The sequence below is a fragment of the Heliangelus exortis genome, chromosome 13, assembly GCF_036169615.1.
Source record: "Heliangelus exortis chromosome 13, bHelExo1.hap1, whole genome shotgun sequence".
In the NCBI taxonomy this organism is placed as follows: Eukaryota; Metazoa; Chordata; class Aves; order Apodiformes; family Trochilidae; genus Heliangelus; species Heliangelus exortis.
Genome location: NC_092434.1, coordinates 17,282,822 through 17,306,958, shown reverse-complemented (window position 1 = coordinate 17,306,958; position 24,137 = coordinate 17,282,822). Strand labels below are relative to the sequence as shown.

The 24,137-nt window shown below is 53.9% G+C and overlaps 1 protein-coding gene across 8 annotated transcripts in view; it reads left to right on the top strand.

The window, feature by feature from the left end:
- Positions 1 to 24,137, top strand: part of VAC14 (VAC14 component of PIKFYVE complex) — an 81,692-nt gene that overhangs the window by 33,930 nt on the left and 23,625 nt on the right. For all 8 annotated transcript variants that reach the window (XR_011728539.1, XR_011728540.1, XR_011728538.1 and 5 more), the window contains 2 exons: positions 7,265 to 7,418; positions 19,068 to 19,200. Coding sequence is in view for 5 of the 8 variants with exons in the window: in XM_071757082.1 (XP_071613183.1) it covers positions 7,265 to 7,418; positions 19,068 to 19,200 (287 nt within the window). In the remaining 3 variants the exon portion in view is untranslated. The remainder of the gene's footprint in view (positions 1 to 7,264; positions 7,419 to 19,067; positions 19,201 to 24,137) is intronic.

Below are 24,137 nucleotides of genomic sequence, written 5' to 3'. Positions count from 1 at the left end.
TGAGGTTCCTGGGGGTGTTGAGCCTGGAGAAAAGGAGGCTGAAGGGACCTTCTCACTCTCTACAACTCCCTGGAAGGGAGCAAGGGAGGGGTTGGTTTCTTCTCCCAAGGATCAAGCTGCAGGACAAGAGAAAATGGCCTCAAGTTTTGCCAGGAGAGGTTCAGCTGGGCCAGTAGGAGCAATTTGTTCCCTGCAAGATTGGGACAGGCTTCCTGGGGTCACCATCCCTGGAAATGCTGGGAAAATGTGTAGGTGTGGCATTTCAGGATGTGATTTAGTTGGCTTGGGGGGGGTTGGGTTGCTGGTTGGACTTGATGCTCTTAGAGGTCTCTTCCAACTTCACTGATTCTACAATTCTTGGCTCAGCACCAGTTCTGGACCACCCTGGTGTAGCTGGTAGACCCAGTTTATTCACACACCAACCATCCAGTGGTGAACTGACAGCCTGGAATATCCCTGGGTGCAACCCCAGAGCAGAGTTTTTCCACAGAAAACTTCTCTGCTGTGGAGGAGGGGAAACCCCTGCCCCGTGGAGCTGGCCTGGGTGGGATGAAGGTGCAGGATGTGGGATGAAGGTGTAGGATGTGGGATGAAGGTGTAGGATGTGGGATGAAGGTGTAGGATGTGGGATGAAGGTGTAGGATGTGGGATGAAGGTGTAGGATGTGGGATGAAGGTTTTTTCCACAGAAAACTTCTCTTCTGTGGAGGAGGGGAAACCCCTGCCCCGTGGAGCTGGCTTGGGTGGGATGAAGGTGCAGGATGTGGGATGAAGGTGTAGGATGTGGGATTTGGGGTGCAGAGAGAGGGGCTGGATGGCAGGCAGGGTAGCAAATAAAAGCAGATCCTTTGCCTACCAAGTTTTGGGGCTGAATTTGAGGGGGCTGAAGGCATTCAGCCCTCAGCAGTGTGGCCCATGGGGATGCTTGGGGCCAGCTCCAGCATCCCTCTGCTCCCCTGGCCACAGCCTGAAATCCAGTGGCTGTAAAAGGGGGGAAAAAAAAAAAAAGTGATCTTGGCAATGTCAGAGGATAAGAGTTGCTGCACTGGGGACCTCAAAAGAGGTCTGGGTAAATTGGTGTGGGAAGATTAATGGTGGTTATTCTTTTCTTTTTTCTGTCTTTAAAGCTGGTGCAGGCAGGGGGGGGACATAAGTTTGCTTTTCACACCCTGTGTCTGGAGCTGGGCCAGCATCACTGCTGCTGCCCTGGGCTCCAGCACTGCCTGCCCGTGCTCACCTCCCCTACCCTGGCTGTGGCTTGAAAGGTTTGGAGGAATTAAAAAAAAAAAAAAATACAAAATGCAATCAGTGAGGCACTGGAGGGGGGAGCAGGGGGAAGCACCCAGCAGCATCCTCAGCTTTCCTGGTCCCCACTGGGTTGCTCCTCCAGCCCTGTGGATCCAGGGGATGCCATGGGGGCTTCCAGAGCCTCCCTGGTCTTAGAATCATAGAATCATGGAATGGGCTGGGTTGGAAGGGACCTCAGAGCTCATCAAGTCCAACCCTTGCTCCACTCCCCCCGTGGTTCCCAGCCCATGGCACTGAGTGCCACATCCAGGCTCTTTTGAAATATCTCCAGGGATGGAGAATCCACCCCTTCCCTGGGCAGCCCATTCCAATGGCTGAGCACCCTCTCCAGCAAGAAATTCTTTCTAATGTCCAACCTAAACCTCCCCTGGCACAACTTGAGCCCTCTTGTGCCCTCTTGTCTTGCTGAGAGTTGCCTGGGAAAAGAGCCCAACCCCCCCCTGGCTCCAACCTCCTTTCAGGGAGTTGGAGAGAGTGATGAGGTCTCCCCTGAGCCTCCTCTTCTCCAGCCTCAACACCCCCAGCTCCCTCAGCCCTTCCTCACAGGACTTGTGCTGGATCCCTTCCCAGCCTCCTTGCTCTTCTCTGGACCTGCTCCAGCACCTCAAGCTCCTTCCTGAGCTGAGGGGCCCAGAACTGGACACAGGACTCAAGCTGTGGCCTCCCCAGGGCTGAGCACAGGGGCAGAATCCCTTCCCTGGACCTGCTGGCCACGCTGTTCCTGAGCCAGCCCAGGATGCCATTGGCCTTCTTGGCCACCTGGGCACACTGCTGGCTCGTGGTCACCTTCCTGTCAATCCAGACTCCCAGGTCCCTTTCTGTCTGGCTGCTCTCCAACCACTCTGCCTTGATCCCCTTTGAAGAAGTGCTTTGCAGCTCTTAACCTTCCTGTGCTCCATCTTGGTGGCATCTCACTTCAGCTGGATTCCTGCCTTCTCCTTGGTGACCATAACCTTATGGTGTCACAGGTTCCCATGAGCTGCTCTCAGGCCTGCTTATCAATGTTCTAACTTTGGTCTTAGTTTGTTTTTTTAAACTTATCCATAAATACCAGCAAGGAGAGCATCTCCAGGAGCTCAGTCCCTGTCCTTGCCATTTTGTGTACCCCAGGAGTTGGTGCTGCCCTGGTGTCCTGGTCAGCATGTGGTGCAGGATCCCAACTCAGAGAATCCCAAACTGGTCCAGGCTGGAAGGGACCTTAAAGCTCACCCAGTCCCAACCCCCTGCATGGGCAGGGACACCTCCCACCAGCCCAGGTTGCTCCAAGCCCCATCCAACCTGGAGTTGAACACTTCCAGGGATAGGGCAGCCACAACCTCCCTGGAAAACCTCTGCCAGTGTGTCCTCACCCTCACAGGGAAGAGTTTCTTCTTAATGTCTAACTTAAATCTCCCCTCTTCCAGTTCAAAGCCATCACCCCTTGTCCTATCCCTCACCTCCCCTTCCTCTGCAAGGAGCCAGAGGCAAAGCCCTCCCCTGGGAGCACCAAGGCCCAAGCTTTGCACGCAAGAGGTGGATCCCAGCCTGCACATGGCACCCGGGGGCTGCCTCCCCCCTCCCAGCCCCTGGCTTTGGTCTCAGCTCCGTTCAACCAGAACAAGCAACAAATTAACCTGACCTAGATCTGGAGAAGCTGGAGAGACCCAGGAGTGCCCTCAAAATCCCTGCAATGGATGAAAAATGGAAGAAAAAACAGAAAGCAGCTTAGGGAGAAAACTTGCCTCTTCCCAGGGAGGAGGAATAGCTGCTTATTTAAAACAGGTTTATTTAGAACTCTTTATAACTTTATTTATAACCTGTCCCTTGTCCCCTGCCCCACGCTGCTCGTGGGCCCTGTGCTGGGACCGACTCCTGACATCACCCCGGGCTTCCCCATCCCTGCTCCTCCCAGTCCAGGTCAGGAAGCCTCACATCCCATCACTGGGATGGAAAACCTTCCTTCTGGAAAACCTTCCCTCTGGAAAACCTTCCCAGGAATCCCTCCCGGGCCAGGACACCTCCCTTGGGGTGAGACGGGCGGGATCACAGCCTCACCCGGGACCTGCTCCTGCCCTTCTGCTCCCGGTACCGTTGGGTCCAGAGGTGGTTCTGCTCCTGAGGAATGGGCCCGGCTGGCTGGTGGCTCAGCCGGCCCGTTGCCATGGCAATGGCAGGAGGTTGCTTTTTTCCAGCCTTCCCTCTCGCACAAAGGCAGACGCCGGGCTGAGGGATGTGCGGCGCATACCAAGCGCTCCTGGCTCTCCTCCCTTCCCTGGCAAGCTCCAGGGCATGCAGGGAAGAAACAGCAGGAGCTGGAGCTCCCTGCTTCTTTCCCACGGCTGGAAAATCCCAGCTCTCTGCAGCCACCTGCTCCTCCTCCAGGTGCCCTTGCGTCCTACCCTCCTGCTTCTTCTTTCCTCCCCGCTTTTGGGGGTGTCAGATCAACCCCCTGCTGCTGCTTCCACCTCTTCCACCCGTGACCTACCCAGCTGGCTTGGGGGAACACTAAAGCCTTCACCTGGAGAGATCCAGCCCTGCCCTGGGTGGTGCTGCTCACAGGCAGCCTGGCCAGAGCATCCTGAGCCCTGGCAGCATCTCAGGGATGGAGCTCAGCACTGACCTCATGGGATAAAACGCGGATCTCAGGTGCTTTGGGAGGTGATTTTTGCCCATCCCGGGGTCTTGGTCTTGTTTCCTGCTGTTGTGGGAGCTGGTGGTGAAGTCTGCTTTGACCCAAGTGTTGGGCTGGATGGGTGGGGGGTGGGTGCTCAGGGGGATCGTGGCAGCAGCAGGGATTCAGTCATGGTTCAAGGAGTTGTTTTGGTTAGGAAAGACCTTTCAGCTCATCACATCCCTGCAGGACATCAGCTGTGTGTTGGGATGGCCTTGGCATGCTGGGGATGCCCTCCTGATTGGGTTGGCATCCCTGCTGGGTTTGGCAACATCAGTAGCAGAAACAAGGGTCCTGGCTCTTGCCCACCTGCCAGCCCTGGTAGCCCATCCCTGAGTCCATTGGCCAGTTTTAGCCCAAGGTGATGAGCCTTGGAATCCTCCACGGGTGTTATTTCCCCAGGTGTGAGAGCCTGAGACCCAAATTAGTGCCTTCCTGCACTCCAGGGTTGCAAGTTCAGATAAACCACATCATCATTTTGGACATTAGAAAGAATTTCTTTCTGGAGAGGGTGCTCAGGCATTGGAATGGGCTGCCCAGGGAAGGGGTGGATTCTCCATCCCTGGAGATATTTCAAAAGAGCCTGGATGTGGCACTCAGTGCCATGGGCTGGGAACCACGGGGGGAGTGGAGCAAGGGTTGGACTTGATGAGCTCTGAGGTCCCTTCCAACCCAGCCCAGTCTGTCAGGATTTAAATCCTCACAAGGTCTCTTTTCCCAGGCAACTCTCAGCAAGACAAGAGGGCACAAGAGGTCTCAAGTTGTGCCAGGGGAGGTTTAGGTTGGACATTAGAAAGAATTTCTTTCTGGAGAGGGTGATCAGGCATTGGAATGGGCTGCCCAGGGAAGGGGTGGATTCTCCATCCCTGGAGATATTTCCAAAGAGCCTGGATGTGGCACTCAGTGCCATGGGCTGGGAACCACGGGGGGAGTGGATCAAGGGTTGGACTTGATGAGCTCTGAGGTCCCTTCCAACCCAGCCCATTCTAGGATTCTATGATTATCAGCTGCTAGAGAATCCCCAAAGGGCAGCAGGAGACCAGGTGTGGTGAGCTCTGCTCAAGGACATCCTCTCCTTGAAACACAACACCATCAGCATCAGTTATCTGAGCCCCACCACAGCTGGAAGCCCTGAAAGGGAGGTGGAGAGGGGGGACTGAGGGCTCTGCTCTGCCAAGGGCCAAAGTGCCACATCCCTGGAAGCAGATGAAGGTGGTGGTGGTGATGGTGATGTCCCATGGCAGCCACAAGGTCCCATCCTTGACAGTCCCATGGAGGAGCAGTATTCATGGAATCACAGTATCCCAGAGTGAAGAAGGACCAGGAGAAGGCCACAGGAGACACCAATCATCATCCCCTGAACCCTGGTGGTGTAATCAGATCATAGAATCATGGAATGGTTTGGGTTGGAAAGGACCTTAAAGCTCATCCAGTCCCAACCCCCTGCATGGGCAGGGACACCTCCCACCAGCCCAGGTTGCTCCAAGCCCCATCCAGCCTGGACTTGGACACTGCCAGGTCCTGTGAAAAACAGGCCAAGAATCATCTCCCTCCACATCTGCCTCTGCAGCATCCTGCTGCTCAAGAGACAAAAATCCCCAGAATTACTGAACCCCAGGTTGGTCTGGGTTGGAAGGGACCTTATGAGTCCCAACCCCTTGCCATGGGCAGGGGCACCAGGTTGCTCCAAGCCCCATCCAACCTGGACTTGGACACTGCCAGGGATGGGGCAGCCACAGCTTCCATGGGCAGCCTGGGCCAGGGGCTCAGCACCCTCAAATTCAAGAATTTCTTCCTCATGTCCAACCTCAATCTCCCCTCTCTCTCCAAGTTTTAACCCATTTCCCTTGTCCTCTCCCCACCCCCCTGTGTCCAAAGCCCTCCCCCAGCTTTCTTGGAGCCCCTTCAGATATTGGAAGGTTGCTCTGAGCTCACCTGGGAGCCTCCTCTTCTCCAGGCTGAACAACCCCAATCCCTCAGCCTGGCTTCCCAGGGAGCTGCTCAGCCCTCTGAGCATTTCAGGGGCTCTGCTCTGGACACATACTCTTTGGGGACAGCAGTCCCTCATTGCACAATTTGTTTTCTTACCATTTTTCACCCCTGGGGCAGCCACGGGCTGGGGTTTCAGCATATTTATTGGCCAAGGGGCTGCCCATATGGACAGGAGCCTTGTGGGGCCCCAGGGCAGGATGCATCCCCACAACCAGCTCTGCTCCCAAGCCCAGGGACCTCTCTGCCTGTTCAAAGGCTGCTGGGGATTAAAAATCAGCCCTAAATTACAAAAAAAAAAGAACTGAAGCCCACACCTTCAGATATCTGGAAGAGAGAAGCCCAAAGGCTCCTCTTTATGATTTTCAGGGGTCGTATTTTCAAGTTCTGAATTATTAAAACAGGAGAATTTTTGGATTTTTTGGTCTCACAGGTAGGGGGGGGGTTTGGTAGCTAAGAAGCCAGCTCTCCCCTCTAACTGCTGCTCCTCCAGAAGTTACCTTGTGAGAACAAGTGGAAAGCCTGGGATGCTGTTCTGGTGGGCTAAGGGTGGGATGTGCTGATAGCTCATCCATGGCCATCATCCCTTTTTGGCAGCTTTTCTGTTCCACACAGCCCCACTGTGCTCAGAGCATCAGGGACAGCTGATGAAACATTTCAATCCAAGGACATCTGAAGAAGGGGGACCCAAAATAGCCTGAGACATGAGAAGGGTTGGAGACGTGAAGGAAAAAAAAAAAAAAAAAAATAACCCACCCTGTAATAACTTCTCCAGAAATGCTATATATAGACTAATTTGGCAACTTCTGGAAGGAAAGAGCGATGGAATCCGACTGGCAGCTCTGCCTGTCTGGGATGCTGCCCTGAGGGGGGGCTGAGGGGCTGAGGTTCACCCCTGGCTATGAAGGGAAGCAGGGAAGCAAAGCCCAGACCTCCCTGGAAAGGGAGAAGCAAGCTCTGCTCCTTGCTGTGTGAGGTAGATTGGATTTCACACACTCCCTTGGGACTTGCAGAGCAAGGGGGGAGAGGGGGAGCTCTCCCCTTTTCTCTTTCCTTTCCCCACTGCAATAATTTGAATTTTCCTCTTTGAACTTCATAGGTAGCCCTTGAATTTTATAGGTAGCCCTTAAACTTCACAGGTAGCCCTTGAGCTCCACAGGTAGTCCTTGGCTACTGTAATAGCCCTTTTTTCCCCTGTGTCTTTCTATAGGGTTTGGTGTTTCCTCCCCATCCCTCCCTCTCTGTTGGTTTGCAAAGCTCACCTGCTGGCTGCCTCCTCCCTCTGTGTGCTGATCCCACATTGTCCCTCTCTCTGCAGGTGATCCTGAAGGACCTGGAAGTGCTGGCTGAGATTGCTTCTTCCCCAGCAGGACAGACAGAGGAGGCTCAGGGTCCCTCTGATGGCTCTGATGCACGAACTGGACCAGTGGAGCTTCATGTTCCAGCCAGGGCTGGCCAGCTCAGCACCTCTGGTGAGTGCCATCCCTCCCACCCCACTCCCTCCACTCTCTCCATGCTTGTTCCATACTCACTGGCACCACTCAGGTTTGCTGAGGCAGGAGGAGAAGATTTTCTCACAGAGATCAATCAATATTTTCACCCAGTCCACATCCCTGGAACAGCCCAGGGGGCTGCTTTTATTCCCATTGCTTTCCCCCTGGTCCTTTGGACCTACAGGAAAGTTTGGGAGGGACTTCTGACAAGGGCAAGGAGTGATAGGAGAAGGGGTGGTGGCCTTAAACTGGGAGAGGGGAGATTTAGATTGGATATTGGGAAGAAATTCTTTAATTTGAGGGTGCTGAACCCCTGGCCCAGGTTGCCCAGGGAAGTTGTGGCTGCCCCATCCCTGGCAGTGTTCAAGTCCAGGTTGGATGGGGCTTGGAGCAACCTGGATGGGTTGGGAGGGGAAAATTGTTTCTTGACTCCTGACCCACCTCCTGCATCCCTAAAGAAGCCAGGCTGAGGGATTGGGGTTGTTCAGCCTGGAGAAGAGGAGGCTCCCAGGTGAGCTCAGAGCAACCTCCCAATATCTGAAGGGGCTCCAAGAAAGCTGGGGGAGGGCTTTGGACACGGGGGGGTGGGGAGAGGACAAGGGAAATGGGTTAAAACTTGGAGAGAAAGGGGAGATTGAGGTTGGACATGAGGAAGAAATTCTTGAATTTGAGGGTGCTGAGCCCCTGGCCCAGGCTGCCCATGGAAGCTGTGGCTGCCCCATCCCTGGCAGTGTCCAAGTCCAGGTTGGATGGGGCTTGGAACAACCTGGTGTCCCTGCCCATGGCAAGGGGTTGGGACTCATAAGGTCCCTTCCAAGCCAGACCAACCTGGGATTCAATAATTCTGGGGATTTTTGTCTCCTCAGCAGCAGGATGCTGCAGAGGCAGATGTGGAGGGAGATGATTCTTGGCCTGTTTTTCACAGGACCTTGGGTGCCAGCCTCTCCTCTCCTTGTAGAAGTTCTCAGGGGCTCTCAGAGCAGCTCAGGACAGGATGCTGGTTGCAATCCCAGGTCTCCACAGCTGGGTCTCAGGGGGTTCAGTCCATGCCCACGTTGCCCATCCCAGGCTGCCCACGTTGCCTATCAACGGTGTCATGTCAGGCCTCAGAAGGGAGATAAGGAGGGACAATCCTATTATCTTCTGGGGGGCAGAAAGAACAAAAGAAAAAGCCTTTCATTAATCATCCTGGCACATGATTTATGGTCTTTTCCACCTTCCCTTGTCTGTGGCTCATCCTTTGCTGTTGCTTGGCTCCCCCTTCTCCTCCGCCGCTGCTATTTAAGGGCCTCCCCGTTGTGCTCCCCCAGGCCAGGTTGTCCCGGCCAAACCCACGTTTCACAGCAGCTTTGGCTCACACCCTGAGCACTGTGCCAAGCCTGCCTCTCCCCACGCAGGATGCAGCCACAGGGCCTTGCAAAATCACAGCTGGAAAGGGAAGCAGCTCCCAGGCTTTGTGTTCCCTGAACATCTTGGATCGTTCGCCCCCCCCAACCCCTTCCCGGGTTTAGAAGCGTCCTCAGGAGCCATCAGCTCAGCTTTTGGGTTGTTTGGATGGGTTTATTTTGCAGCTCCAGCAGCTGTAGCCGGGCTCTGTGATGCTGCTGACCTCCCTGAGCCCTCTGCAAGCCTCATCCATCCTCCCGGGTGCAGCAGCTCCCGTGGCTCTGTCCCAGCTGCCGAGGAGCTGCAGCTCAGCTCACGCTGATGGTTGTCTGAGGTTTCCTTCCTTGTGGATGATCTAAAAATAGCAGGCTGGATGGCTCGGGTCCTAGCAGCTGCTGTGGCCCCTGCTTGCTATCTGGAAGAACAACTTGGCTTATTCAAGCAGAAAGTTTGGAGTGAGCCTGGTGCTCTCCACACTGAGATCTGCCGGAGCTCCCGTTGCCCCACGGTGGGACAGCTTGTCCCCACGCAGGTCCCACTGGGTGTTTGCTTCCTCTCCTGCTCCCCCCTTCCTTGCTGCACAGCAGAAAATTGTTGCTGTGGGAATCCCTTTGGGGCTGAGCTTTGCAAGGTGGTTGGATTTCCCCCAAAGGCAGGTGGGTGGTGCTGGGGAGGGGGCAAGGAGCTGGCTCCCACCTGGGACCGATTAAGTTGCTGGGGGAATGAGGGGTCAGAGCTGGGCCAGGTCCTTCCTGGATCACCTCTGGTAAAGCAGAGACTCTTAAAGAAGATTCTTTTTGTTAGAGGGTTGTTTGAGGTGGGTTGGTTTTTTTTTTTTGGAACAGGAGGCTGGTCAGTAGAAATCTCTACGTCTGTGTGGTCCCAGGGTAAGGATGTTTGGTGAGAGTGAGTGAACCCAACCTCTGCCCTGCTGTGTTTGTCAGTCCAGCCTTTCCCAAGCAAAAAACACCCAGTGATGGCACTGAAGTTACCTTCTGGGGCTGCTGGGTTTGGTCCAGGATGCATGGGGGTGTTCCCCAACCTCTTGGCTTAGCTCACCTGGGAGCCTTCTCAGTGGTGGGATGCTCTTGCATCACAGCTGGAGAGCCTGCTGGGTGCCAGCTCTTCTCTCTGGGCTTAAGTTCTCCTTCCCTCCATCTTCTCTGGTCTCTCTGGGCTTAAGCTCTCCTTCCCTCCATCCCACTTTGCTGGAGATGCCAGCAGTGCCAGCTGCAGAGCCAGGGCAGGACGTTAAGGAGCTCAGAAACCCCTTCAAACCCTTGAGCTGGCAGCAGATTTCCACTGCCCCCTCCCCATCCTGGCCCTCTGGGCTTTGCCAGCCCAAGAGTGAGGGCAGGCTGGAGGTGGAAGGGGCTGGTGGCCCGTGGGCTTTCCCTCCTGCTTCCTCTCACTCCCTTTCTTCCCCTCGGGATGTGTTTATGCAGTTGTTTCCCTGCCATTGAGCTGGGTTTCCTTCAGAGGCCCCTGGATGAGTCAGGAGAGCACTTCCTCTGCCCCTTCCCAGCTCTGCTTTTAATTCATCAGCTTTGTTCTCCGGGTCAGGTGTCCCCCCTGCCTTCTCCAAACACAATGAGCTGGGGCCAGCACAGCTCAGCACCTCCTGGGAGACCCAGCATCTCTCCTCCCATCCTGCTCTGCCTGGTCCTGGGGGGTGACCTCCATCCCCTGCCCACTTTGGGGACCAAAATCTGGAGCACCCTGCCCGAGAGCTCCTTGGGGTGATGGTGCAAGCACCCACTGGGTTTGGGTGGGGGGGGGATCCAGCTGCCTGCTTTGCTTTGGGAGGGTTTTGTCAACTGTGGAGAGGTTGTCAACAAGTAGCAGGTGACCTAGAAGTGGTTGTCAGCCAGGCCAGCAGGTCAAGGGACATGATTCTTCCCCTCTGCTCTGCTCTGATGCCACCTGCAGTGCCATGGCCAGCTCTGGAGCTGGTCCAGAGGAGTTTGTGAAGGTGATCAGAGGGTTGGAGTAGCTCTGTTGAGAGATCTGGGGCTGGTCAGCCTGGAGAAGAGAAGGTTCCAGGAAGATCTGATTGTGGCCTTTCAGAGCTTAAAGGAAGCTTTTAATAGAGACAGGGACAGAGAGGCACCAAGCCTGCCTGAGCTCCAGGAGCATTTGGATGATGCTGTCAGGCACGTGGTGGGATTCTTGGGGTGCCCTAAACAGGGGCAGGAGTTGGACTTGATGGCCCTGATGGGTCCCTTCCAACTCTGCAGATTCTATGACTTTTTAGCAGGGCCTGTAGCAACAGGACAAGGGGTGACAAAGTGAAGGGACATTCAGGCTAGAGATGAGGAAGAAATATTTTATGCTGAGGGTGCTGAAGCCCTGGCCCAGGTTGCCCAGAGAGGTGGTAAATGCCCCATCCTGGAAATTTTCAAGGTCAGGCTGGACAGAGCAACCTGGTGTGGTTGAAGATGTCCCTGCTCGTTGCAGGGGGGTTGGTTTAGGTGGTTTTTAGAGGTCCCTTCCCACCCAAACCATTCCATGTTTCTGCCATAGCATAGACCCCCAGCTTAAGCCTTCTCCAAAAGGATGCCAGAACCAGCTGCCACCTCATGCAGGGAAGCTCCTGCACACATCCCTTCCTTCTTTTCTCTTGGAGCTAAGTAAGGAGAAGCAGTCACAGTCTCCTTTGTTCCCCAGCAGACACTTTCCTCTCCAGCTCAGCCCAGTCTCTCCTGCCTGGCTTCCTGCCAGGAGTGGTGGGGATGGTGCTGGGGATGGTCTAGGATGCTGTAGGATGCTTCCCAGGATGCTGACTCTGTAAACATCCCCAAGGTCATTGCTTCCACCTGGCGGTCTGTGGCTATCCCAGGAGTCTGTGGATTAACTCTGGAGGAGGCTCCTAAAAAAATCCCTGAGGAATATCATCTCTGGAGCTCACACTTGCTGTATCCCCCCCCTGGAAAACGTGTGGCACTGGGCCCACCTGGAATTGTGCTCTGATTGATGGTGGTTTCCTCTCCAGGGGTTTTGTTCTTGGTGAGCCCAAACCACTCCCTTTAGAGTTTCTGTTGCTTCCTTTGTGGAATTGCTGCCTCAGTTTCCCCAAGACATTGCAAGGAATGAGATGATAACATTTGAGCTAACAAAAGGAATATTGGTGGAATTGGGGATCTGCAGGGGTTGCAGTGAGGTGTCCACCTCCAGACAGCTTGGAAAACATAAGGGTGGCCCCCAAAAAACACTGGCCAAGAGTCTGCAGGGTGCAGGGGGTCCTTGGAAGAGAGGAAGGAGAAGGTGACCCCTTGGCAGGTGGCATTTCCAATGGAAGGGGAGAGTAAAAGTGAAACCCCTCCATACCCATCCTCTCCACAGAAGGCAAGGAGACAGCTGCCATCACAGTCTCAACTGCTTGCTCTCCAAGAAGGTGATTTCCAGAAGCTTCCAGAGGGTCAGAAGTGCAAGAGCAGAGAGCAGAGGAGCCATGCAAGCAAGAGAGGAGAGATCTGCTCCTCCTGAGTGCTCCGAGCTCTGGTTCCTCATGGCTGGAAGCTCTGCCATCTCCTTCCCTACAGGCCCAGAGTTGTGCAAGAGGGTTGCCTCGCCTTTCAAAACCACTCTACTGCCTCTTGGAGAGGAAAGGAATGAGAGGAAAAGTGTGATTTGTTTCTTTTCTTGGATGCTCTGCTACAGTGGTGCTGGAATGCTGGGGGAAACCCCAGGACAGACCATCCAGACCAGAGCTATCACTCCTCTGGTGCACCTTCAGGGATCACTCTCTCCTGAGATGGCTCCAGCAGATGGATGGCTGGGAAGGTTGGGAATTCCCAAACGACAAGCAGGATGGTCTGGAGGGAAGAAGGTGGTGAAGTTGGTGGAGAAGTTCTCACACAGGAGAAGTTGGTGGTGTAGGTAACAACCCTGCTTGCCAAGCACCCCCGTGGAGTTACGTTGCTGAGCTGCCTCAGTTTCCCCAAGGCATTGCAAGGAATGAGATGATAACATTTGAGCTAACAAAGGGAATCTTGGTGCAGAAGTGACCTGGATTGGTGCAAAACTGACCTGGATTGGTGCAGAACTGACCTGGATTGGTGCAAAACTGACCTGGATTGGTGCAGAACTGGCCTGGATTGGTGCAGAACTGACCTGGATTGGTGCAGAACTGACATGGATTGGTGCAGAACTGACCTGGATTGGTGCAAAACTGACCTGGATTGGTGCAGAAGTGACCTGGATTGGTGCAGAACTGACCTGGATTGGTGCAGAAGTGATCTGGATTGGTGCAGAAGTGATCTGGATTGGTGCAAAACTGACCTGGATTGGTGCAGAACTGACCTGGATTGGTGCAGAAGTGACCTGGATTGGTGCAGAACTGACCTGGATTGGTGCAGAAGTGATCTGGATTGGTGCAGAAGTGATCTGGATTGGTGCAAAACTGACCTGGATTGGTGCAGAAGTGACCTGGATTGGTGCAAAACTGACCTGGATTGGTGCAGAACTGACCTGGATTGGTGCAGAACTGACATGGATTGGTGCAGAACTGACCTGGATTGGTGCAGAACTGACCTGGATTGGTGCAAAACTGACCTGGATTGGTGCAGAACTGACCTGGATTGGTGCAAAACTGACCTGGATTGGTGCAAAACTGACCTGGATTGGTGCAGAACTGACCTGGATTGGTGCAAAACTGACCTGGATTGGTGCAGAACTGACCTGGCAGAGCTGTTGCTTCTCAGCCCTGCTTGCAGGTTGCTTTCTGCCCGCTCCACCTTTCCATGCAGCAGCCTCAGCCTGCCCAAAACCTTGGCACCAAGATCAACCACTCCTGGTTTTGCAGCTCTGCTGAGTATTTTCTTCTCCTGTCTTTTGTTTCAGCTGTACCCCTGCTGCATTTTTACACACTGGTTTACCTTAACAAAGGAAAAGGGGCCCATAGCAATCTCTCACCCTTCCTAGGAAACCCCTCAGCATCCTTATTGCCTGCTGCCCTCCTCCAAGGAGACCAACCTGGGACAGGGGGGATCTAAAGGCTCAGTGCAACAAAAAACCTCATTTGCCATCAAAATACATACCCCAACCCCTCTGGGAACCCCATTTGGAAGGAGGTGGTGAAGTGCCAGGAACTGCAATCCCCACGGCTCCTTAGCCGGGTGGGAAGGGGAGAAGCATCCGTGTCCTGGGCTGGCTGAGCACCCCCAGGGGCCGTGCAAGCCCAGATTTCAGTGGCTTTGTTTCCTCAGCAGCACCCTACACCCTGCAGAGGGGAAGCAGAGGTTTTTTTTGCAGAGCCCAGCTGAGCTGCCGACACATTCACATCTGGTTCCAGCTACGCCCTGTATTGGCTTCTGGTGGGAGGAGGGGAGGATTTGCCTTTTTTTTTTTTTTTCTTTTTTTTTTTTTTTTTTCCCAGCTCTATTTTTATCCCTCTCCATAAGGCTTCGCCTGCCCCACGTTTGCAAAAGCTGAAATTCAAAACATCCTGGGGAAGGCTGCTGGGAGGGAGGGAGGGAGGGAGGAGGGAGGAGCAGGGGGAGATGCCGGGCAGATTCCCACGTCGCCGCTCCGGGGTTTCACCAAACACCATCTGGCAGTGCTGACTCCCACCCTGCCACAGCTCCAGCCCTGCCTGGCTTGGGAGGCTCAGGAACCAGCTCCAGCTGCTGCTGGGTTTATCCCAGAGGAGCTGAGGGAGATCCTTCAACAGCTCGAGCTGGAAGTGTGCTCATAGAATCCCAGACTGGTTTGGGTTGGGAGGGACCTTAAAGCTCATCCCATTCCAACCCCAGCATGGGCAGGGACACCTCCCATCAGCCCAGGTTGCTCCAAGCCCCATCCAGCCTGGACTTGGACACCTCCAGCCATGGGGCAGCCACAGCTTCCATGGGCCAGGGGCTCAGCACCCTCAAATTCAAGAATTTCTTCCCCATCTCCAACCTCAATCTCCCCTCTTCAAGTTTTAACCCATTTCCCTTGTCCTCTCCCCACCCCCTCGTGTCCAAAGCCCTCCCCCAGCTTTCTTGGAGCCCCTTCAGATATTGGAAGATTGCTCTGAGCTCACCTGGGAGCCTCCTCTTCTCCAGGCTGAACAACCCCAAGCCCTCAGCCTGGCTTCTTTAGGGATGCAGGAGATGGGTTGGGAGGGAAAAAACAGATTTTTCCCCTCCCAACCCATCCAGGCTGCTCCAAGCCCCATCCAGCCTGGCCTTCAAATGCCCTGGGGAAGGCATGGGGGTGGGAAGGATGCCAGCTCTGAGCTCTCTCTCTCTCTATCCAAGCAGAAATTGTTTCAATTAGGGTTTGTGGTAAATCATTTTAACCAAACTGCCTGAAATTCCCAGGTGGATGCCCTTTAAGCAGCTTATCCAGCTTTGGCTCGCTCTGGGGAGAAATCCATCTCACTCCCATCTTATTTCAGTTTTAAGTGGAGTCGAGCAAGTCCTCACCAGTTGTGATTAAGTCCAGTTTCAACCCAGTTCAGGGAAATCAGTGGAAGTTGCCTTCTCTGCCAGGCAGAGCTTCGCAGCTTTAGGTTGGAAATTCCAGCTCGGGTGCCAGAGTCACCCAAGTCCAGGCACATCCTCCCCTTCTGGAGCAATCTGGGGACACTTTGTCCACCACAGCTTTCGAGACAGCTTTGCCAGACAAACCTGAGTGTTCCTGGCTGCTCTGCAATATATATTTATAAGGGCCTTAATATAGCTCCCTGATTGCCTGTCGGGGTTGATTTATGGCACGGCCGAGGGAGCGGTGGGAACGTCAGGAGCTGGGGATGGAGGGGATGGGGTTGGGGTGGGGGGGTGTCTGGTGTGTGCATCCCACCAGGGGGGTGCTGGCTCTGGCTTAGAAGCCCACGAGTGTCAGAGGATCACAGAAAGTTGGGGGTTGGAATGGACTTTGAAAGATCCTGGAGCCCAACTCCCCCCCTGGCAGAGCAGGGTCACCTCCAGCAGTCACACAGGAACACATCCAGGTGGGTTTGGAATGTCCCCAGGGAAGGAGACTCCACAACCCCCCTGGGCAGCCTGTTCCAGTGCCCTGTCACCCTCCCAGTGAAAATATTTGTCCTAATATTTCTACAGAACCACCCGTGCTCCAGTTTATAACCATAAAGTCCCCGGGCTGCTGTGGAGCTGATCTTGGGCAAGGTTCTGTCATCCTGGGATGCAGGAGGATGCATCCATTGGGAAGCAGAGTTATTGGGAAGGGCAAGGCTGGCTGGTGCATGGTTGTTTTGGCCACAGAGCTGCAGTTCCCACGTGCCTTCTGGTGCTTCTTTCCACACACTCCTGTTCCACTGCTCTGTTGCTCCTGTGGGCCCCAAATCCTCATTTTGTTCCTATTACTGCTGAGTTCCTTCATTCCTCTGAGCAGGGATCTTCCCTCTAGGAGCTGGGGAAGGGGCTGGACAAGTGTCATGAGGAGCAGCTGAGGGACATGGGGAGAAAAGGAGGCTGAGGGGAAACCTTCTGGCTCTCTGCCACTCCCTGGAAGGAGGTTGGAGCAAGAGGGGGTCAGTCTCTTGTCCCAAGTAAGGAGTGAGAGAACAGGAGGAAATGATCTCAGGTTGCCCCAGGGAAGGTTCAGATTGGACATTAGGGACAATTTCTTCCTGGAAAGGGTTGTTGGGCTCTGGTGGAGTCCCCATCCCTGGAGGGATTTCAAAGCCCTGGAGATGTGGTGCTGAGGGCTGTGGGTTAGTGGTGGCCTTGGCAGTGCTGGGTTAAATGTTGGACTTGGTGATCTGAAAGATCTTTTCCAGTCTTAATAATCCCATGATTCTATGATTATTCCAGCTCCCTCCTCCGTGCCAGATGGAAAAAAAAAAAGAGGCAGCAGACCAGTGAGGTGCCACCAGCCCCATGCTGGGTGCTCTCACAGCTGAGCTGGCAGGTTCCAGAGCTGCAAAGTCTTTTCTCTGGGGGCAGGGGAAGAGGTGTGAGCTTCAATTAACCAAGCCACAGTTTTCTTCACACTCCTCTCTGCTTGTCTCTCAGGCTTCCTAGAAACACTTGAGGAGCTGCTCCCATGGGTCTGCCCAGCTGGGGACACCCCTGCACCCAGCTGTCCCCAGTGGGGTGCTGGAGCTGAGCTCCAGGCCATGCCAGGGAGGGTTTTAAGGTATCAAATAAGGTGCCAACTGCTTCCTAAACATCCTGTAAACACAAAGAAAAAAACAGGGAGTTTGGAGATACTGCAAGGGAAATGTTTTCCCTGCTTGGAATATGTGTTGTACTTGGAAACTCCGGGTTGAAGCTTTTCCAGCCCAGGAGAGTCCAGCACGATGGTTTCTGAGCCCTGGAGAGCACTTGTGAGGCTGCTCCATGGTGGAAACCTTCCTGCAGGACATGAACGTGTAGCTGCCAGGGGGGCAAGGATGGAGAAATAATCTTTTTGAAGTCTGTTCTCAGAGGCAAAGGTTGATGAAGTTGTTCCCTGGGGCTTGCAGACGGTCGCATCACATTTTCCTCTCCTAAAAAAAAAAAAAAAAAAAAAGAAATGGAGAAAAGATTTCTTTTTGCTGTTTGTGCTCTGCTCCCTCCTTGCTTCCAGCTTCCTGATCCACTGTGCAGCTTCCTCCAGGCTGGACAAAAGGGTCAAAGGCACAGGAGGAAGTTGATGGATGAAGAGAGCAGGACTGGAGACTGATTGTCCTGAGTTTGCACCCAGTGTGTCACCTCTGAGGGGACTCTGGCTTTTGGACACCCAGCAGGTCCTCCCAAGTCCCCAGTCAGAGAGGTGGGAGATGCTGGATCACTTTGGAAACATGGATCTGAGGGGGTTTCTGGCTGCTCTGGCTCATTCCAGCATTCCCAGCCACACAGTTCCAGGGCTCTGTCACTTCTGGGCACCTCAATACCAGGAGCACTGAACAAAAGTTCAGTGGGGGGAGGAGAAGAGGTTTTTCCTCCTCCTTTTTTTCCCTTTGGATGTGTTCTGGGCTGTGGAGTGGGTTGGGTTGTCACTGGAAGGTTTGTGAGGGTCAAAGTCAACCTTGTCTCAAGGAGGGAGCACAGGACAGGAGCTGAGCTGCTGCCCATGTCCCTACCAAGGCAGAGCATCAGCACCATCTTCCTCCCTGGGAGGGCAAGAGAGGTGATCTTTGGGGTCTTGAGAAGGTAGAAACTCCAAAATCAGCCTTCCCCCTGGACAAGCTACAATGTTGGGACACTACTGACTGATGGGGGATGAAGGTCCTGCCTGCTGCTAGCTCTTGGGTGCCTCAGCACTGCTGATAAAAGAGGCAGAAAAATGCCACTTTTCCAGCTTGGGAAGATGGTTTCTATCTGCTCTTCACCTCCCCTCCCCACCCTTGGCACCAGGAGGGAAACCAGGGCTTGTTTTTGAGGTTTTGCCCACCCAAGAGGCATGAAGATGCCTCACCTGTCATCATGAAGATGTCATCACCTGATCATTGCCTTTAAAACCTTCTCTCCAAGCATTTGCTCTGAGTGTGCTGAAGAAACCCCCTCCTGTGTAGCTTCAGAGTGGGAGAAGGAGCCTTTCCCTGCCTTTGAAGGGAGGGATATTTATTTTCTGATGCCCTCTTCATTCCCTAAGCTGGGTGATGCCCCTGTCCCAACACTCCCTGGCCACCTGCCCCTCTCCTTTGTGCCCATGTCCCTTCCCAAACCTTCATCTTTTGTCACCAAGTAGTTCTGCAAACGGAGAACAAAGAAAAGGAAAAAAAACCCCACAACTATTTTGTTGATGCAATCTCCAAGCCTGTGACTCTGCTGTGGTTTGAAGGGTGCTTTCCAGCAGCCCTGAGCCACACTATGTGACAGTGGGGGGTGGGAAATCACATTTTTTGGTGGCCATGTCATGGCCCAGGGCCAAACACGTGTGTGTGATGTGACATGAATGCTGGGCTTGGGGTGTCTGGGGCAGGTGGGGCTGGAGGGAAAGCTCTTCAGTTCTGGTGTACATCCCATAGCTGAGGAGACAGGGTTGTCTGCCTGTCCAGAGCCTCTGCTCTCAGCTCCTGAAGCTGAACACCTCTGGGACCATCTCCCAAAAAGCTGTTTCATCCCCACGTGCTGCTGCTTCTGGGGCTGGGACCACCCCCAGCTGCTTTCCCCTGGGATGGAGAGACCTGCAGCAGGTTTGGCTTTGCTTGGACTGAGCAGATGCTGTTGTGAGGCTTGGGAAGCTGCTTTTCAGCCCCAGCTCCTTAGTGGAGTGCTGTGACATTATTTATTCTGGGGGGGGCTGCTCTCTCTGATTTGGCAAGAAGGCTCTGACCACTCTAATCTGCTCTCCCTTTTCCTTCCCCAGGTACAAGAGGCTTGGAATGCTCCCCCTCCAGCCCCACCATGAACTCCTACTTCTACAAGTTCATGATCAACCTCCTGAAACGTTTCAGCAGTGAAAGGAAACTCCTGGAGAACAGAGGAGCCTTCATCATCAGGTCAGAGCCCCCCTCCAGCCTCACCCAAAACACCCCCAGGGAGGGTGGGTGGGAGGCAATGGGCTCCAGCAGCCCAAGGACCAAGGTCCCTGTCAGGGTTTAACACTGCCCTGGCATTTAAACCAAATGCCAGATGCCCTCTGTTAATCCCCCTCCCCTCCCTGGTAAAGAAAGGAGAGAGAATAAGGGAGAGAAACTGATGGGTTGGGAACTAAACTGCACAGCTTTAATGGAACAGGAATGATAAATAGGAAAAATTACTAAATCTATACAAATAGACAGGGAAATTGATCCCAGGTTCCTCCCCCCTTTCCCCCAATAACTCTCACATCCCCACTGAGGCTGCAGGGCAGCCCTGGGAAAGTCCAGGCTGGAATCCTGGGGTCAGCAGCAGTTGGGAGCTGGAGGCAGGAACACACAGATCCAGGCTGGGATGGATCAGGAGCACAGGCAGAGGAACAGACAGAATCCTCCCAGGATGCTGAAGGGAACAGGGAGAGGGGAAGAAGGGGAAGCAGGAAGGGGTTTGACCCTTGTGATGCCTCAACTTTATCCTGAGGATGAGGTGTATGGGATGGAATCCTCTGTTTGGTCAGTTCTGGCATCTCTCTTGTCTGTTCCTCCCCAAAGGAGGCTGCAGGTGGGGCCTCTTTCTTCCTTCTGGAGGGCAAAATGTTCCTCAGAGCTGAGCAGTGTCCCTGGCTCTGCACACCAGGCTCTGGCTGTAACTATAACCATGGAGTTATCAGTCCCAGGAGCAGCCACTGCCTGAGAAACTTGCTGTTAATTTCAGCAGTGCAGCTGCTTACAAGAGACTGAGCTGAAAGCAAAAGTCCAAGACAGAAAATCCCCTTTATCCTGGCCCAGACCAGGACAGTTGTTCCTCAGAGCCAAAACCATTTCCACAACCCTCCCTTGCTTGTTGGAATGGTTGAAGAGCAAACAGGCTCTGCCTTTCACATGGTGAGGCACCAGATTTCTCCTTCCTATCCCTGGAGGCAGAGTCACTCCTTATTCAAAAGTGGTGTCAGATCCTTTTTTTTTTGTTAAGAAACAGCTCAGCCGTGCCAGAGCATGAAGGTTTAGCTCTCAGGGTGCCAAGCTGAGCAAATCCCTCCACCCAGCAGGGTGAGATCCTGCTCATCCTGCAAAAGCCTCGTCCCCCAGAGCCATGTGTTGTAATGCTGGGAGCTGGTAGGTTTTGCTTGGGCTTTTTAAGGAGAGCCAGAGGTGGTGGAAATTGGGAATCCAAAGGTCATGGAGGCTGGAAAGCCAAGTGTCATGGGAATTGGGAATCCAAGGGTTATGGAGGCTGGAGAGCCAAGTGTCATGGGAATTGGGCATCCAAGGGTTGTGGAGGCTGGAAAGCCAAGGGTGGTGAAGACTGGAGAGCCAAGGGTTGTGGAGGCTGGAGATCCAAAGGGGGTGGAGGCTGGAGAGCCAAGTGTCATGGAAATTGGGAATCCAAGGGTCATGGATGCTGGAAAGCCAAGTGTCATGGAAATTGGGAATCCAAGGGTTATGGAGGCTGGAGAGCCAAGGATGGTGAAGACTGGAGAGCCAAGAGTTGTGGATGCTGGAGAGCCAAGTGTCATGGAAATTGGGAATCCAAGGGTTATGGATGCTGGAGAGCCAAGTGTCATGGGAATTGGGGATCCAAGGGTCATAGATGCTGGAGAGCCAAGGATGGTGAAGACTGGAGAGCCAAATATTATGGAAATTGGGAATCCAAGGGTCATGGAGGCTGGAGAGCCAAGTGTCATGGGAATTGGGAATCCAAGGGTTATGGATGCTGGAAAGCCAAGTGTCATGGGAATTGGGAATCCAAGGGTTATGGAGGCTGGAGAGCCAAGGATGGTGAAGACTGGAGAGCCAAGAGTTGTGGATGCTGGAGAGCCAAGTGTCATGGAAATTGGGAATCCAAGGGTCATGGAGGCTGGAGAGCCAAGTGTCATGGGAATTGGGAATCCAAGGGTTATGGAGGCTGGAGAGCCAAGGATGGTGAAGACTGGAGAGCCAAATATCATGGAAATTGGGAATCCAAGGGTCATGGAGGCTGGAGAGCCAAGGATGGTGAAGACTGGAGAGCCAAGAGTTGTGGATGCTGGAGAGCCAAGTGTCATGGAAATTGGGAATCCAAGGGTCATGGAGGCTGGAGAGCCAAGGATGGTGAAGACTGGAGAGCCAAATATCATGGAAATTGGGAATCCAAGGGTCATGGAGGCTGGAGAGCCAAGGGTGGTGAAGACTGGAGAGCCAAGAGTTGTGGAGGCTGGGGAGCCAAGTGTCATGGGAATTGGACATCCAAGGGTCATGGAGGCTGGAAAGCCAAGGGTGGTGAAGACTGGAGAGCCAAATATTATGGAAATTGGACATCCAAGGGTTATGGATGCTGGAGAGCCAAGGGTGGTGAAGTCTGGGTTGCCAAGGGCAGTGGCAACTGGCAGGACTTCATCCTTACTGTGGTGAAATCTGGAGCAAGGTCCAGCAATTCCTTGGCTCCCTGGGAAAGAGCAGGGTTAACTGGTGAGGCAAGGTGGGGAAGTGGGTGAGGAGGAGGAGGAGGCTGGGTTTTCCTCCCTGATTTTCAGGGTGGTGGCATCCTGCTGGAGATGGGGAGAGCCTCAGGTCCTCACTGGGGGTGCCATCCCCATGGCTGGAAAATAAAGGGTGCAAAGCTCTCAGAAGCCACTCAGCTGAGCTGGGCCTCACGTTGTGTCTGCTGGGGCAGCAGCTTGGGGCCAAGGCTTTGGGCAGCCACAGAGTGAGCCAGAAAGTTGCCACCAGAACCATCCTGTGGGTTTTTCACCCATTGAGGTGAAGCAGGGCAGGTTGCAAAAATGAGGAGCTGTGGGCAGGGGTGCAGCTTTTTCAGAGGCTTCCCACTACCAGGTATGTGAAGTTTTAATGCAATACATTACATTCCCCCTCCCCCAAAATAATATCAAGCTGAGCATATCTTCTTTTTTTTTTTATTTTCTGATCAGAGCCTGTCAGTGTTTGGTTTCATCATAGAGAGATCTGGGAGGAGGTCAGAGATAACTTTGCCTGCAAGAAAGCTGGGGGAGGGCTTTTCACACAAGAGTATAGTGAGAGGACAAGGGAAATGGGTTAAAACTTGGAGAGGGGAGATTGAGGTTGGACTTTAGGAAGAAATTCTTGAATTTGAGGGTGCTGAGCCCCTGGCCCAGGCTGCCCATGGAAGCTGTGGCTGCCCCATCCCTGGCAGTGTCCAAATCCAGGTTGGATGGGGCTTGGAGCACCCTGGGCTGGTGGGAGGTGTCCCTGCCCATGCAGGGGGTTGGGACTGGATGAGCTTTAAGGTCCCTCCCAGCCCAAACCAGTCTGGGATTCTATAATATCCCACTGGTGGTGTCCCCTGTCTTCTCCCAGGTCCACAGAACCCCTGGTTTGAGCATCCCTCAGGGGGAGCAGCCTGATTCCTCATTAAGAGAGCAGGATAATTAGAGCAGTAGTCAGCCTGGGCAGAGTCTCATGGAAAACCTCTCTCCTGTATTATGGCCACCTCCAATTTTTCCCTCTGGCTGGCAGCCCCTCAAAAGCCTGGGGCTTTTGACTGTGACTCATGGTCCCAAAAATCCAGTGAAACAAAAACAAAAGAAAAAAAAAAAAGAAAGAAAAAAAAAAAAAAAGAAAAAAGAAAAGGAAAAAAATATGACTCTGTCCTTTGTAAAGTCACACTGGGCCTCACGTGAGGTTGGTGCAGGCCTGGAGGCAAAGTTGGTGGTTTTGGGAGGGGGATGAACACTGAAACCTCCTGATGTCAGGCAGGGCCTAGGTGTTGAGTGGATCTCTGCTGCCTGCAGGAAGAGCAAGAGGAGGAAAACTTTTCCAGGAGTCTTTGGAAAAGATTGATCTCTTGCCGGAGAGCCCCCGTGACTGTGGGAGTGGGGCTATTTTTAACCATTCTCCAATTGAAGCCATCTGCACATTCCCCCAGCCCTCCCCTGTCCCCCAGCCAGCTCAGCTGCTTTGCACAGCAGGGGAGAAAGAGTCCTTGGGAGAGGTTGGGGGTGCTGGGGGGCACTGGGGGGATGCTGGAGAGACTGAGAGGTCCAAAGAGTGATCCTCCCCCCCTCCTGACACTCTTTGCACCCATCGGCCTCCCCTCCAGGACCACCCTTCTGCTGGTGGCCTAAGGGAAGGTCAAGAGACCTCAGAAGGTCAGGCAGTGGTTTCCAGCCAGAGGATGAGCAGTCAGGGGAAAGGTTGGGGGGATAGGGGACACATCCCAGCAATTTTCCCCATGGCAGTGGCAGGGGGCAAGTTCAAAGGTTGCTGAGGTCAGGCAGAGGCTCAAAGGTGGCTCATTCCTTACCCAGCTCAAGCTTTTCCATCTCTGGGTGCTGACTCTGAAAGGATTTTGGTCTCTCCCCTGATCTGGCCTCAGTGTCCTGGAGGCAGGGGCTGTCATGTGCTTGAGGACAGGAGCAGGGTTTGAGCATCCCCCTGGATGTGGGACCTTCTCTTGTTCTGTGGGGTCATCAAACCCCAGGAAGAGCTGCTCAGGTGCCTGCTGGGATGGTGGGAGATGGTGGGAGAAGCACCCACAGCCCCCCCTGGGCAGAGCTCACTCTCCCAGCCTGGGTGTGTTGGGTAATGTCACCACCAGTGACCACCACAGTCCCAAACTGGGTGTCTCCAGATGGTTTGCCAGAGAAGGTGGAGCTAAACTGAAACAAAACCTGCCTTTAAAGTAACATGCAAACACCTCCAAAAGCTTCTGTTAGTAAGGAAGAGCCCAGCTCCTTTCCTCTCCCTTGTCCCCATCCACTGGGGTGGGGGTAATGTCACCAGCACACGGTGCCACCAAGATGTGCCCTCCAGCTGGGGACATCCAGCATGGCATCCCCAGACCAAACCAGGGTGCTGTGCCTCATCCCTGCCACCTTCCCCAGGAGACCCCTCCCAGGGAG